The sequence below is a fragment of the Protopterus annectens genome, chromosome 11.part0 (genome assembly GCF_019279795.1).
Source record: "Protopterus annectens isolate FY-2018-M chromosome 11.part0, PAN1.0, whole genome shotgun sequence".
Classification (NCBI taxonomy): Eukaryota; Metazoa; Chordata; order Ceratodontiformes; family Protopteridae; genus Protopterus; species Protopterus annectens.
Genome location: NC_056745.1, coordinates 684320729 through 684335930, shown reverse-complemented (window position 1 = coordinate 684335930; position 15202 = coordinate 684320729). Strand labels below are relative to the sequence as shown.

The 15202-nt window shown below is 40.5% G+C and overlaps 1 protein-coding gene across 2 annotated transcripts in view; it reads right to left on the bottom strand.

Annotated features, from left to right (window-relative positions):
* The window catches only part of RIC8B (RIC8 guanine nucleotide exchange factor B), a 1378718-nt gene that overhangs the window by 505755 nt on the left and 857761 nt on the right, over positions 1-15202 (bottom strand). For both annotated transcript variants that reach the window (XM_044088144.1, XM_044088145.1), the window contains one exon: positions 9676-9771. In XM_044088144.1, coding sequence (XP_043944079.1) covers positions 9676-9771 — 96 coding nt within the window. The remainder of the gene's footprint in view (positions 1-9675; positions 9772-15202) is intronic.

The window sequence follows — 15202 nt, the reverse complement described above, 5'->3', positions numbered from 1 at the left end:
GACTACGTTGGCAAAAACTTTCAACAGAATGTCAACAAATGCCCTGCACTGTGTGACATCATAGTCTGTCCCCTTAAACAGCAGTTTTAAGTTGGACCAGCTGTTTTTTTTTTTTGTGTGTGCACCAATGACTCAATAAGGATTTGCAAAAGATTCAGCATATGAGACCATTATCAGCAATTGCTCCTTGGAACTTGATATTAACAACAAGCTGTTAGAATACGAGAATATTACATAACCTTGTTTAAAATGCTAGACTACCACCACTACAAGATATTTAATGAATACTACTGAAACATGTTCTGACCCAAAGAGCATTAGTATGAAATGGCAATGCTCTGAAGTTGTAACAAAATGGAAAAATCTGTAGCCAGGAAAATTTGCTGTAATGAAACATGCATATTGCAAATCCAATGAAGACCATACCACTGGACGGAAAGTAAATTGTCCTTTATGACACTTGCTTTGCAGATATGCATTTATATTTAGGGCTCTGAGGTTCATCACAGTTCAAAATTCCCAAGTACTGCTTGGGACTACAAAGTACCTTGTGTAGAAAACTAATCCCTTTTCTCCGATCAACAGTTCAACAGCTTGCAAAGACAACACGGACTCTCCTCCTACAGTTGTGCATGATGGTGAAAGAACAGAATAGAAAGGAAATTATGTTCTGAAAAGCAAAGATTAAAATTAGAGACCACGTTCCACTATCAACACTAACCACTAACTGTGGTTTTGGAAATCCACCTTTAGAAGCAATGACACACAGTCTGCATCTTACTGCTTGGAGGAGGGCTTAGAAAATCTTACTTACTTGGTTCACTTGTCATTGCTTTAGACTGCTGGGGTGCAGTATATGATCAGTAATTCATCTACCAACAGGCCTATATCTGTATGTTACTCCAGTGAGGTCAGTTTGGTTTCATAAATGTCAGTACTGGAACTACAAGGAGGAGGCTATACTTTTCTCACACTGTTGGTCATAAAAGGGACTGGCAGTTTTTCCCGCTGCTTTCAAACTATAACACTGCTCAAATGTGAATCAGTTTTTTTTTCCCCAATAAACAAAAAAGAGCCTTCAGATGGTGACTTCAACTGCCTACCTTGGGAATCCACTTAACAGGCTAGCTCTTCTAACTTTTGCAGAACTGTGCCACAGTACATACATAATTATCAGTCTACTGACACAGGAAAATGATACTTTTTTAAACTAACATTCAGTCATTCTTCTGATTACCTGCTTAATAAAACTAATGTCATGGGGGAGCTGGAGCTTAACCTGGAACTCGACAGTCAAAAAGAAGAAGAGAGTCTCAACAAAGATGGAGTACAAACCAATTAGAGAACACACACACACAATGATGACATGGACATCTACACGCAGCTTGGAAGGTCAACAATTTACCTCTATTATCATGCAGTAATTCCTTCAAAAACAACTTTGGATTTTAGGGAAAAAAACAAAATGGAAAAGGACAGAACACAAAGAAATGTATGGTACCTTTATAGAAAATTCTGAAATTTTGCCAGACTGAGTGACAAACTTATCATTCTACCTAAAGTATTTGTTTGTGTCTTTCGGCTTTTCCCGGTTAGGGGTCGCCACAGCGGAACTCCGGTCCGCTAATGATTGGTAGTTGATTTTTACGTGCCGAGTTACCAGCCCTGTCGCACAACCTTCAATGAAGGTACACCCATTCACGCGTGTCTCCACGCAGAAGACGCTCTAGCTGAGAATCGAACCAGACAGCGTCTTACTGTGAGGCGACAATGCTACCGCAGCACCACCACCGCGAGTCTTCTACTCAAAATCACTACGAAAAGGGTGAGAAGCAGCAGTCAAATTATCTTTGCTTTAACTCTTCACTCAAATAGCACCATTACGTGATTGTGTCACAAACAAGTTTCATATGTATTACCAGGTTTTCTATTAGTAGGAAAGAGGGGAAAGCAGTAGATGACAGGATTCTCAAAGTACTTCAGGAAATGATTCTATTAAAAGGGAATTTAACCTAGGTACTGAACGGGTCCCTATTGTAAGAGAAAACTGCCACAGGACTGGATGGTAGTACATCAAAGCACAGAAAGTACAGTTTTGTACCTACCATAAATGTAGATGTTCGAAGATCCACATTGCTGCAGTCCTAACACTTGGGTAGTCCGCTGTCCCAGTCGGCCCGAATACCAAAGTATAAGGCTGACGTCGGTCAAGGCGCATTAGTCTGACGTCAGGATGTCAGGGTACAAATACGCATGACCGACGTCATATCCTCAGTCTTTTCTTGCCCCAGATGTCAGAAGACCCTAAAAAGATAAGGCCAAAACCAAAAAACACCAAACACTCCTGTACCAAATATATGTACAATATATACAAATTTACAAAAGTACAACCCCACCCACACAACCACCCCTAAACACAGAGGGGAAGGAGGGAGGGTAAATTGGACTGCAGCAATGTGGTTCTTTTAACATCTACATTTATGCTAGGTACAAAACTGTACTATGTTCTTCATCCCACATTGCTGCAGTCCTAACACTTGGGTAGAATCCCAAAGCAGAGGTAAGGGAGGCTGGCAAATCATAAAGAAGCAGGAGCTGTCAACATGCCCTGCAAAATAGCCGTGGCAAAACCAGCCCTAGATTTAGAGTAGAGAGGAAGGTGGTAATGCTTAGAGAAAGTATGCACTGAACTCCAAGTAGCTGCCTCCAAAATATCCTTAGTTGCCACCCGCCTAAGAAATGCTGTTGAAGTGGCAGTAGCCCTAGTGGAATGAGGCCTAATCCCAGCTGGAATCTCCTTGCCATGATGGGAATAACAAAATGCAATGCAAAACCCAATCCACTTAGAAATAGTTTGTTTTGACACAGGCTTGCCCTGAGAACTCAAAGCAAAAGAAACAAACAACTGCTGAGACTGCCTAAAATCCTTAGTCCTGCTTAAATAATAACGCAACTGCCTGTGTACATCTAAAGTGTGCAAAATCTTTTCCCCTTATTTTGGGGATCTGCATAAAAAGTAGGCAAATGAATAGTTTGGTTTAAAGCCACACTAGAAACCACCTTAGGCATAAAGGAAGGATTAGTGCGTAATGATACCCTATCCTTATGGAAAATCAAAAAGGCTCAACCGCCATAAGGGCCTGCAATTCAGAAACCCTTCTTGCAGAAGTAATGGCCAACAAAAAGCAGTCTTCCATGACAAGTATTTCAATTCAGCAGTAGCCGAGGCTCAAAAGGTTGTAGAGTAAGTTTCTCCAACACAAAATTGAGATCCCAAGCAGGAGTAGGAGCTCTCATTGGGGGTCTTATATTCTTTGCCCCTCTAAGAAATTGCTTGAACAAAGGATGAGAAAACAATGGTGGGTCACAATCATAGTGAGCTGAAATTGCTGCAGCATGAATCTTAATGGAAGAGAAAGACAAACCTTTGTCCAATAACTCAGTAAGATATTGAAGAGCCACACTCAAATTAGGCTCAGAAACCTCCAAATCCTTTGCTGCACTCCAAAATAAAAATCTCTTCCATTTTTCTGCGTACACTTTCCTTGTACTAGGTCTTCTGGCTTCCATAATCACATTCAAAACTTGTTGAGGAAGTTGAGACCTGCTGTGGTTCAAAACAGAATATGCCAGGCTGTTAGATGAAGAGAGTGAAGCTTGACATTGAGTAGATGACCGTCCCTCTGAGACAATAGGTGTGGAATCAAAGGTAAAGGCCATGGAGGCTTCCTTACCAGACTCCTCAGTAATGGGTACCAGTGTTGCCGAGGCCAATCTGGAGCTATTAAAATCATCCTTGGCTTGTCTTGTCTGACCTTTAGGAGTACCTTTGGGAGGAGAGGCAGAGGTGGAAAGGCATACACATGAAGATTTTTCCAACTGAAAGAAAGAGCATCCACTTTCCAAGCTGTGTGATGAAACCTTTCGTGCAAAACTTTGGCAGCTGGTGGTTTAGTGGAGAAGCGAACAGATCTATGTCTGGAGTTCCCCATGACACTGTCAATTTCGAAATACATGAAGATCCAGTTTCCACTCGTGGGGATCCATGATTTGCCTGCTTAACACATCTGCTAAGGAGTTCTGTGCTCGGCAGAAACCTTGCCTGAAGATTTAGTTGCAAGCTGAGCGCAGTCTCCCACAAAATCATTGCTTGCCTGCATAGAGGATAAGAATGTGTTCCCCTTGTTTGTTGATGTACCACATGACAGTTGTGTTGTCTGTTAGAATCAACACCTGCCCTGGAAGAAGTAACTCCTTGAAAGCCATTAATGCAAACTGGACTGCTAACATCTCCTTCATGTTGATATGTAGATGCTGTAGTCTGGCAGGCCACTTGTCTTGTATCCACTTTCCATTCAGATGAGCTCCCAAGCTATGTCTGAGGCATCTGTTGTTAGAATCTGACTCGCCTCTGGCCGGGTCACAGAGAGTCCCTTGTTTAGGTGACATTCCTGAGCCCACCACAAAAATTCCTTTTGAATGCAAGGTATTATTTGAATGACAGTGTCCAAATCCTGGCAGTGCTGTGTCCATACATTTTGAGATACCATTGCAGCTTCCTCATATGCAGTTTGGCATTGGGAAGCACCAGAATACAAGATGCCATGAACCCTAAGGCTTGAAGGACTGTCCTTGCAGTCAGCCCGGACTGAAGAGATAGTTGATGGAAGTAAAGGGAAAGATTCTTTCGTTTGTCCGGGGTTAAAAAGGCCATCTGGGTTGCTGTATTCAGTCTCACACCCAGAAAGCACATGTCTTGAGAGGGTACTAGACTGGACTTTATTTCGTTCACAGAATACCCCAGGCATCTTAGCACTGCTATCACATATTCCAAATGCTGAAAAAGGTCTTCCTTTTCTTGAGCCAGAATCAGGCAGTCGTCCAAGTAAGGATAGATTTGTATTCCTTTTAGCCTGAAGTAAGCTATCACTGGAGCCAGAACTTTTGTGAATACTCTGGGCGCAGTAGATAAGCCAAAGGGCAATGCAGAGAACTGATAATGGGAATTCCCAGCTCGAAAACGCAGATACTTCCTGCAACTTAGTCTGATAGGCACATGAAGGTAAGCCTCCTTGAGATCTAAAGTTACCATCCAGTGATCTTTGCCCGGCAGAGGTAAAAGCTGTTGTAACGTCAACATTTTGAACTTGGGAATGTCCAGATAAGTGTTGAGGATAGACAAATCCAAAATTGGTCTCCACGTGTTCCCCTTTTTTGGTACTAGGAACAGGCGAGAATAAAATCCTAGGCCCCTTTCTGGCACAGGAACCGGCTGAATGGCCCCTATTTGGAGTAACAGAGAAATTTGCTTGTGAGCCTCTTTTCTTCGTAGAAGAGGAATGTCTGGCATGCCTTTGAAAGGAGGCAAGGTATGGAAATAAAACCTGTAACCGTGGTGAATGATATCCAATACCCATCTGTCTTGGGTAATTAAACTCCAATTTTCTTTGAAAAGTGCCAGCCTTCCTCCCAAAGGTGCTGCCAGACGAGAAGGCTCTGGCAGCTGAAAAGGCAGGTCATTGGGTCTGTTTACGAAAGGACTGACCCCTGCCCTCACCAGAAGACTGAGCAGGTGAACTCCCTGTTCTAGGCCTAAAAGAACCTTGAGCTCTGCCCCTACCACATCTAGACCTACCCCTAGACTGGGAATCATAAGAAGGATATGTCCACCCCTTAGTAGGCCAATTTCTACTAAACTTCGGAGGCTGAATCTGCAAAAAATCTTTAACAGTCTGCATAGACTTAGCCTTGTCCTCCATTTTCTTTAAAACTGCTTCCACAGGCGAACCAAACAACACATCAGATTGTAACGGAGCATCTAAAATCCTTGTCTTAACATGCTCAGCTAAATTCTGATCCCTCAGCCAGGCGTGCCTGCGAAGAACAGAACCAGTGGCAGCCACCCTCGAAGAGGCCTGTACAGCATCAAAACCACATTGCAAGGAATGCTTACCCACCTGTTCAGAAACATGAACTAAATCCTGCAACTCTTTACACTCAATACCTTCCGCCAGAGCATCCACCTTAGACTTCAATTGTGAAAGGAGATAATTTTGGTATTTTAACATGTGGAACTGGCAATTCAAAGCCCTCATGGCTAAAGTGGAAGAAGTATACACCTTCTTTCCCCATCTATCCAAAGCCCTTGCCTCTTTATCAGGAGGAACAGGATTTTTAACAACAGAAGCCTTAACACCTTTAGGCCCCTGAGAAACAGTTTCTGGGTCTGCCCTAGGACTCTTAAAAGATACTTATGAGCTTCAGGCACCCTATAATACCTATCCGGTTTAACTGGGGCAGGAGGCAAAGAATCAGGGTTCAGGAAGCCTCTGCAAAACATCTTCCACCACATCCAGAACAGGAGGTATAGCTAAAGGCCTATGCTGGGGTAAAACAAAAATTCCCTAAGCCTCTTCCTGGAATCAGAGAAATCTTGACCTTCCCATTTAAAATGCTCCCTCATGGAATGAAGAGTCTCTGCAAAAGAAAAATCCTCAGGAGGAGAAGCCGAAGGAGTAGAATCATCTACATCAGAATCAGAATAAGGAGGATACTCCTGTAAGTCTTCAGCCGAAGACTCAGAAGCCACTGCTCAAAACTCTCAAGCTCAGGTTCCACCCTAGGCCTCTTATCAGGAGGGGGCATAGAACCTCTAATCATAGTAATCAAATCTTCTGCCATTTTAAGCATATGTTTCTTAGGCAAAGACCCTGAAGAACTAGGAGAGACACCCACTGAAGTTAAACCTGGCCTGCCTCTCGAAGAAGCCTTGGAAACAGAAGGGGAGGGCCTAACCACCTTAGGAAGGGAGGGGAGAACAGCTACCTGAGAAGCCCCTTCAGCCTGGCCTACCTCCTGAGAGGACACATCTTGTAACAGTAAAGTCTCTCCCTGAGACTCCAAAGAAACTTCTGGCAGAACCTCCGGCTCCACCGAGCCTGCTAAAGAACAGACGTCCGGGACAGACGGTTCTTCCAACCTAGGCTTTGCTGCTTTGTCCTTGCGCTTTTTAGACGAAGCGGGCGGAGCATCCGACGGCATTTTATAATTACAACGCTTCCCAAAAACTAACCTGGCACAGTCTAATCTTCTCTTTATAGTGCGTTTGTTAAATCTAGCACAAGAGCGACATCCAACAACGTCGTGCTCAGGCCCTAAGCAAGGTATACACAAGGTATGGTAATCCCTATGAGGTATCTGTTTCCCACAAGAAATACAGTTATTCACTTTTTCTGACATCCGGTTAAATACTGAGGCAAGAAAAACCAAAATATTCCCCAACGGGTACTTAGCCAACTTTGATTCGGTCTGAAACTCCGACTTCAGAAAATTTCAGAACGCCAACCTGCACTCGCAATACTGCTTCTGCATCGGACCATGCGGCAAAAAAGACTGAGGATATGACGTCGGTCATGCGCATTTGTACCCTGACGTCCTGACGTCAGACTAATGCGCCTTGACCGACGTCAGCCTTATACTTTGGTATTCGGGCCGACTGGGACAGCGGACTACCCAAGTGTTAGGACTGCAGCAATGTGGGATGAAGAACATCATCAAACTGGCTTTGCATGTGAAAGCCAGTATTTCTTGGGATTGGTTGTTTTCCTTTTTCTCAATGAGGAGTGATCTCGGAGTTGGTATGTATAACATGCAGGGGGTGAAACGGGTGCAAGGAAGTTTGCCCCCCTGCAAAAAAATACTGTGTGCTACTGGTTTTCTGCTACAAAGCTGATTCAACATTCTGTGCTTCAATGTACTGATACTTACTCTTATGGCAGTTCAATCTTATGACATAGACCCATACAAAATGCATACCACTCATTTCAGCATACTCAAAGTTTAATATAAATGTCATTCTTCCTCATGGTCTGTCAGTAATCTCAACTAGAAAATTCTGAAAACAAGAGAGACATCTGGCAAACATCTCCAAAAGCATTGCTGCTAAAATAAATAAATAAAAATACACTCCATTAAGTCTCCATTACTAAACTCCTTTTCTTCCTTTTTATCAGGGAGGTGCATGCACTTTGCCCCTGTACAAGATACAAAAACACAGGAAAGCCTTAGTGTCTAAGTACACAGTTGCAAGCCTTGTGCCAAAATAAACCTGATGAAACCACGGAATTAAAGACTTTTGTATGTTTGAATACGAGTGAGCCAGGTTGTCACATTAGAAGACAGAGGGTACAATGAGGTCGTCTTTTTTTTTTTTTTTTTTTATTCTTTTTTTCTCAGACATCTGAGATTGCTGCCACAAGCCTAACAACCTTTAAACAAGAATGTTGGTCTGTGAGGCATACAATCTTTAGCTGATCTCTAAAAGGAAAAGTGGGACTATAAGGGCTCTTACTCATGTAAGGAGCCTTCAGTGAATTTTTTCATACTCTCCGAGTTCTTTTTCTGGAGTTTGAATTATGAGTGTTTCCATAAATTACAAGAAAATATACAGGAGGCCTAAGCAATGTAGACAAAATGCATTAATGTTTTAATTCAGGCAGGACTTCTGAACACTCTGAATACTTTACAACATAAAGAAATCACTGCACACAAGTAACAAACTACTTACATAAAAAAAAAAAAAAAAAAACAATTGCTCTGGGTAAAATCAGTTAGGAGAAACTTAACTGTTACAATGTTGCAGCTTTGTTGGATATAGTGCCACCAAATTAAGATAATGAAATATTTAGGTTGCCATGGCTACTATGCTGTACAACTGTAGTTGAGTAGCAAGGCAGAAGACATCCAATGACAGCTACACTACAACCAACCTATGTGATACAGCTAAATGCTAGAGGTAATGCAAAGCAATAATGATAAAGTAGGAGGACAGTCCTGCAGGTCCCATGAGATCTCAAAAATGGCTACCAGGTTCATACATGAAATTCTCTTTCTCTGCAATGAAAATACCTCTCAAAATCTTAGAGCATGAAATCTGGACAAGCCCAAACATAATGGGGAGGGGTCAAAGGCCCCAAAAGAGAGAGACTTTTTAAATATTGGTCTTATAAACCTAGAAAGTTGATAGTATAACAGGTTTTGCATTAGCATGAATTTTCTAAAGGATACGAAGTCTGAAACTCAAATATCTGTCAATTTTCTGACTTCATCTCTCAATGATTTGCCAGAAAACCACAGCTTTATGAGAAACAGACCAAACATATGACAAAAATATGGACATGCTGCAAAAATATGGACAGTTAAGAGGTATGACAATGAACCCAAAGGCAGAGAACTGGTGCTTTATATTAAAGAGTATGTTGAAGAGTCTGAAAGAGTCAGTGACATGCTTCAAATCTTGATTGACAACTGTAAGTAATAAATTACTGTAAAGAAAGGGATCCTGTTCTTCCAGTTTCCCAGTAAATATACTTCTTTAACAAGGATCTTAAATAAGTCTGCATGAAAAAAGTGATTCTACAGCAACAGAAATAACAGGTATTCAGCAATAAGTGGAGAAACACTACAAAATAAATGCACGATTTACCTAACAAAGCAGTTCACTTAAAAGGCAACTTAGTAGTAGAAATATACCTGGTAATGCATACTTTTGGGTAAATACCTAGATTCTAGAATTTGCAGTCTTCAGTGCACTTGTAGAAAATACAACACAAGAAGGCTCAATCCATGGAGTGTTTAAAATGTCACCATAAATAATAACAGTGACTTCCATCATACCTTTGCCTTGAGGTACCTTCTTATGCTACTATAGGTCCTGGAACATTCTATCATTAGACTGAGCACAGGAGTCACTCCTTCTTTCAAGCTGGATCCCTAAGACAAAACAGTTTAACAGATCAGCTTATTTAAATATTGTAAGGACAAGTATTTACATCTACATATGCTATCAGTCAAACATTATTTTCATGGCCCAGAGTATGCGTTTTTCTTGTTCTTTGTTATTAAGGTATATAACTGCAAATGGCTGTGTTACATTCTTTTCTTTTCTTTCTTAAAACATCAACAGTAAGAGTGAAAATGAAAAAAGGCATAAACCACAAAATCAGCAAATGAAAGGCACACATTTGGTTACTGTATCATACTCTACAGAATCAGATAAAAAGGACATGTTAAAAGTAGTCTTCCTAGATCTCCTACCTTAACTACCACTTCACCCTTACCCATACGAAAGTGAAGCCCCAAGGGGTACATTTCACTAGACTTGGTAACTCCATCGACACAGGTGGCTGAATTATTTTTAAAAATCAAGAAGTCTATTGTATAATAAAACTGTGTCATACACTACTTTTCTGCTGTATGCTGTAAATAGGGTTGTTGGGGGAACTGGCTGTATTAAGTACATCTGTAGTCTGGTATACAGGATTAAGGCTCTGAGCTATTAACAAGTTGCTTTCTGCAGTCAGGGGTTTGATTACCTCAGCTTCCATTTGCCTACTGTTGAACTCTGGAGCAAGTCAGTTAGCCATACAGTGCTACTGGGTCGTGCCTGTAAAGGGACACTTTTGACCAGTAAACTTACCTCATTAACAAATAAAATGTGCTATATGTAGGAAATCAATGGTCAGAATGCATTTAGTAACACTGACAACACAACTTTCATTACTTGCCATTATGATGCTTAATTTCAGTTTTTATTTTATAGGTTTTATAAGCTACATTTTAAGCAGAGTGGTACACCTGTTTCTCCTGTGCAGTCTCTCTTCAATGCGGAGTCTGGATGCTTTCCTAATACCCATGTGGGATTTCACTAGGTTCTCCCATTTCCTCCTAAATCCAAAAGATGCACATGTAGGTTAACTTCTAAACTGTCAGCAACAGTCTGCATGCAATTTGTGCATTTTGTGATGAGCTATCTTTCATCATGGATAACTTCTCAGCCATATACTCACTAAGTGATAACATATTATCTGAATTCACTCCGATCCTGAATATGATAAAATGAGCATCAGTCAATGAAAGAATGAATTTCAGTGCAAGTTTACTGAATGCGAACTGTGTTGTTCAGATACTGGCACTGGGCTATGAATGGTAGCAAGTGTAATCAACACAAAAGGTGGGCAGTTTTCAGAAGTGTATAATATATGCCCCCTCCCAGAGACATTATCCTACCATGAAGTATCTTAAAACTATGGTTTCCTCTCAGCTTCCATAATCTTAACTAAAAACTATTCCTTTCATTCAAGATATGTTAAAATGTAATACTGTTAATTTGTTTTTTAAACCAAAAAATGTACAAGGTAACTGGGTCATGTTGCTACTTGCATCAAGTCAGCACTCACCCTTAGACCTAACCTCACTTTCAAGAAGGGAGAGGGTAGTCATACCAGGAGTGAATTTATGAATACCCATCCTATTGTCTAATTCCTTCTTAAAGGAAGATAGTTGTCACACCGCTTGACCTGGACATAAAGTTTGTCCGAGAGAAGGGATAGTTATTGACTGACAAATCTCTCTCCACCACAGTTTATTTGCTGAAGCTAGTTCAGATCTCTGGTTATGGTGTTCCAAGGACTGCTTGATTTGTGGAGAAATAAGAAGTCTTGGACTGACAGATTGCCAGTGACCTGAAAGGCAAGGCACAGATTGCTCCTAAGTAGTCTGTAGGACACCAAATACAGGCACAAGGCTTACAACCTCTATTGAGCGCTCATGTCTTTTAGTCCCGTGATCTTTTTGTCAGGAAACTTTGGAGTCTGTAACTATTTGAAATGTTTAGTAAGACACATCCCAAAGAGGGGCATTTTATTCTACAATGGATCTAATCGATGCAGAATGTAGATGGTTAAGACTTCTTTGCGCCCAGAGGAAATACCCTTTGTGACCAGCAGTGTCAGACAAAGGGATTTCCTGCCTACTGTTACAAAATGATAGTCAAAGGAGGAGGAGTTATTTACCCATGTTCCAAGGTCTGTCACAACATCTTTGTTTTGAATTGGAGCGTCTTCTATAGTATAAGCTGGGTGGAGTGCATGTTTGCCATATGCAATGACATTGTAGTACACCAGCTACTAACACGTGTAAGTTCACTCTACAGCATCTGCATATCAGAAGGGGATTCAACTATAACACGCAGGTTACAACAGTCAAATCTGGTTAATCAGAGTTTCTTATTTTTGATTTGGAGATCAGAGAAGTATATGCTGAATAGCAAATGTCCTGGCACAGAACCAAGTGGTACCCCACTGGTTACTTTCATGCTCTCTGTGGCTACGTCTGGAACCCTCACTTTGTGTGTTCTGTTTTTCAGCTAATTTGTTTTCCATTTAACTACACAGGAATTGATTTGGAATGCATTTAGCTTTTTGATAATATTGGTATGTGGTACAGTATCTAATGCTTTGGCAAGGTCAAGGTATGCTGTATGGACAAGTGCAGCCCTCTCAAAAAAACTTACCAGATTCATTAAACATCTACCCTTAACAAAATCACATTTTAGAGGTCAAGTCTTATACAATTCTTTATACCATAATGTACCACGTCTGTTATAACCATTGCCTTGCAGATGAGGTTTGTTAGTTTAACAGGTCTTTAATTCGGTGAGTCTCTGGTGGACTCCCCTTGTGAAGAGGTATCACAAATGCTATATGCCAAAATGTTGGGGACAAAGCCAGTAGATTAGCTAAGGCTGAATATCAGTGGGTCCACCAGTGCATCTTTACTGCTGTTTAGCAGGCAGCCTGGTATATGGTCCTGTCAAAAATGTATTTTATTGCTTTGGAAAGTATTTTTAACAAGTGTTCTTTTTTGATGATGTGAGGTAATGCCAGCTATGCCAGAGAAAGTAGGGCAGTGAATGTGTAACATATGCCAGCATAGCTAGCTGGAGTTTTATAAAGAATTATGTCATTTGTATATCAAACTGATTTGTACAGGCATTTGTACCGAAAATGTATTTGTAAAGCTGCTTGTGTTAAAAATGTACCAACAGGAAATACATCTGTATGTCAGACTGTATTGTAACTGCTGAAATGAATATATTGCAACAGAGAAGAGAAAGGGTTAATCTCAGTCCAGCTAACTTTGAAAAAGTCTGAAATTAAATTACCTGGCTCAGGCCATAAAGATTGTATCTTACAGTTCAGATTGCAGCCAGAGATGAAATTCTGTGAAAATCAGGACTAAGAAGGGGTGAACTAATTGCTACCTTAGAAGGGTGGAAGTTTTGAAATGGTTTTAATGCTTCCAGATGCTATAACACATCTCAGCAAATCTCTGTATGCATGTATGGTAACACCTATGTACTACATTCTGGTTCAGTTTCTAGTAAAGGGTGGCGGGTATTGCGGGAACCAGAGTGCGATGACCAGATGTATTTGATGTCATTCTGTAATCCAGCACTGAAATGATGTTTTAATACTAGATGAGACAGAAGTCTCAGGGCAGTCTGTTTTTGAAACCTGACAAAGAAGCAAGACCACTCACTCACTTCATCTTGCCTTGCTATAGTAAGTGAATTAGGAGACAGTAATTCTTTAGATCAGTCATGAAAATATAGTGGGATTAGTTAAGTACAGTTTTTCTGTATGTGTGTGCATCTATCCATCTGTTATTTTTAATATTTTCTGTGACTGAAATGTTGGTGTTTACTGCAAATAGATAATTAGTATTTTTATGGTCTTTTTATTATTATTAAATATATTTAAACTTAATCATTGTGGCTGGTATTTTACAGAACAGTTTAACCTTTGAGAGTATTTACATTTATTTGGTTACACTGTGGCTGCTCCTGAAAGCCTTGCTGTTTGGCCAACATTACTATTTCTATTAGTATTAATTTTACTCAGTATATTTGGGTACCCTAGTAACTGGCTTAGAGTAGCTGGCTTTGAAGTGTTCTGGTGCAGAGGGGGATAATTATCAAATCTGTGCCAGCCTTCCCAGGGGTGTGTGTGTGTGTGTGTGTGTGTGTGTGTGTGAAAAACATATCTCAAGAGTGTGTGCGCGTGTCAGCTACTTGGAGCAGGGACACAGAGCATTGGTTTCACAGAAAGGGTGGTGGAGGACTTGGCTTGGCACACTTGACTGAGGACTCAACTCTACAGTTGTGCCAGTGGGCAGTCTTACTCTGGGTCTGGAGAGGGAGAGAGAAAGAGAGGGAAACCCAGCCCCTGGACTTAGTGTGTTCCCTGTATGCTCTTAAGGGAAATTGTGCTTGGTGCAGAGGGCTGTATCTGGAAATACTGTATCGATTTTGTTCCAAGTGAACATCCCTCTCCAGTGTTGGTGGTGAGGATTAAGGCTCCTTGATTACTGGCGCAGAGGAGGGGCATCACTGATGATAAGGGGTTTTAAGTCATTAGGAACATGTAGGCTTAGTATAGCTGTCTCTGGGGAGAAGTTAACACTGAACTTATTTGTCAGTATATTTGTGATATCCAATGGTTCAAAACAACGTTGGGTGTTATCTGCAATTTCCTGACATATGATTACAGTTATCTTTCAATGCCAATCTAAGCTCATGGAAAGTCAGTTTTCTAGAAAGTGTTTTTTTTAGAACTTCAGATAACCTTACAGTGTTAACCTTGATCTGTGTGTAATTAATTTTGCTATATATTTAATGAGCTTTTTTCTTCTTAGTGCATTGTTTACTTATGCATGTGGACCACCAGGCTGATTTACTCTTTCTGCACCCTTCTTGTTTAATTTTGGTAGGGACTGACAGATTTATACAGTTTTCTAGGCATGCATAGCATTTATCTGCATACTTATTAGCTGTGTCTACATTTTAGAGTGTACAGTTACATTTGAACTTACAGAGTTCATCACAGTATTCTAAGAACTTTATATGTTTGAAGTATTTGAATACTGTGATATTTGCCTCAGAAGATTTAGAGATTTTGAAAGAGAAGTTAATCTGTGGTCAGACTTGAATGGGGAAGACTCTACCTGTGGGATAGTACATATATATATATATATATATATATATATATATATATATATATATATATATATATCTGCCACACGTGTAAGAAACAAGTCATGAATATTTCAACCTTTACTTGGCTGTTTTGAATATTTGATCTAGGGAATTCATCATTATGAAATTAAGGAATTTTGGGACATAATCTACATTTGTGGAATAGGTCTCCCATTTTATCAGTAGGTAGTTAAAGTCTCCCAGGATGATAGCTTTTTTGTGTATATAAAGTTTATCAATGTATTTAAGAACTAGACATAGTTTTCTGGGGTCATCGAAGGGGTCCCGTAACATGCTGTGATCTGATAGCTGGTTTTACTTATGCTG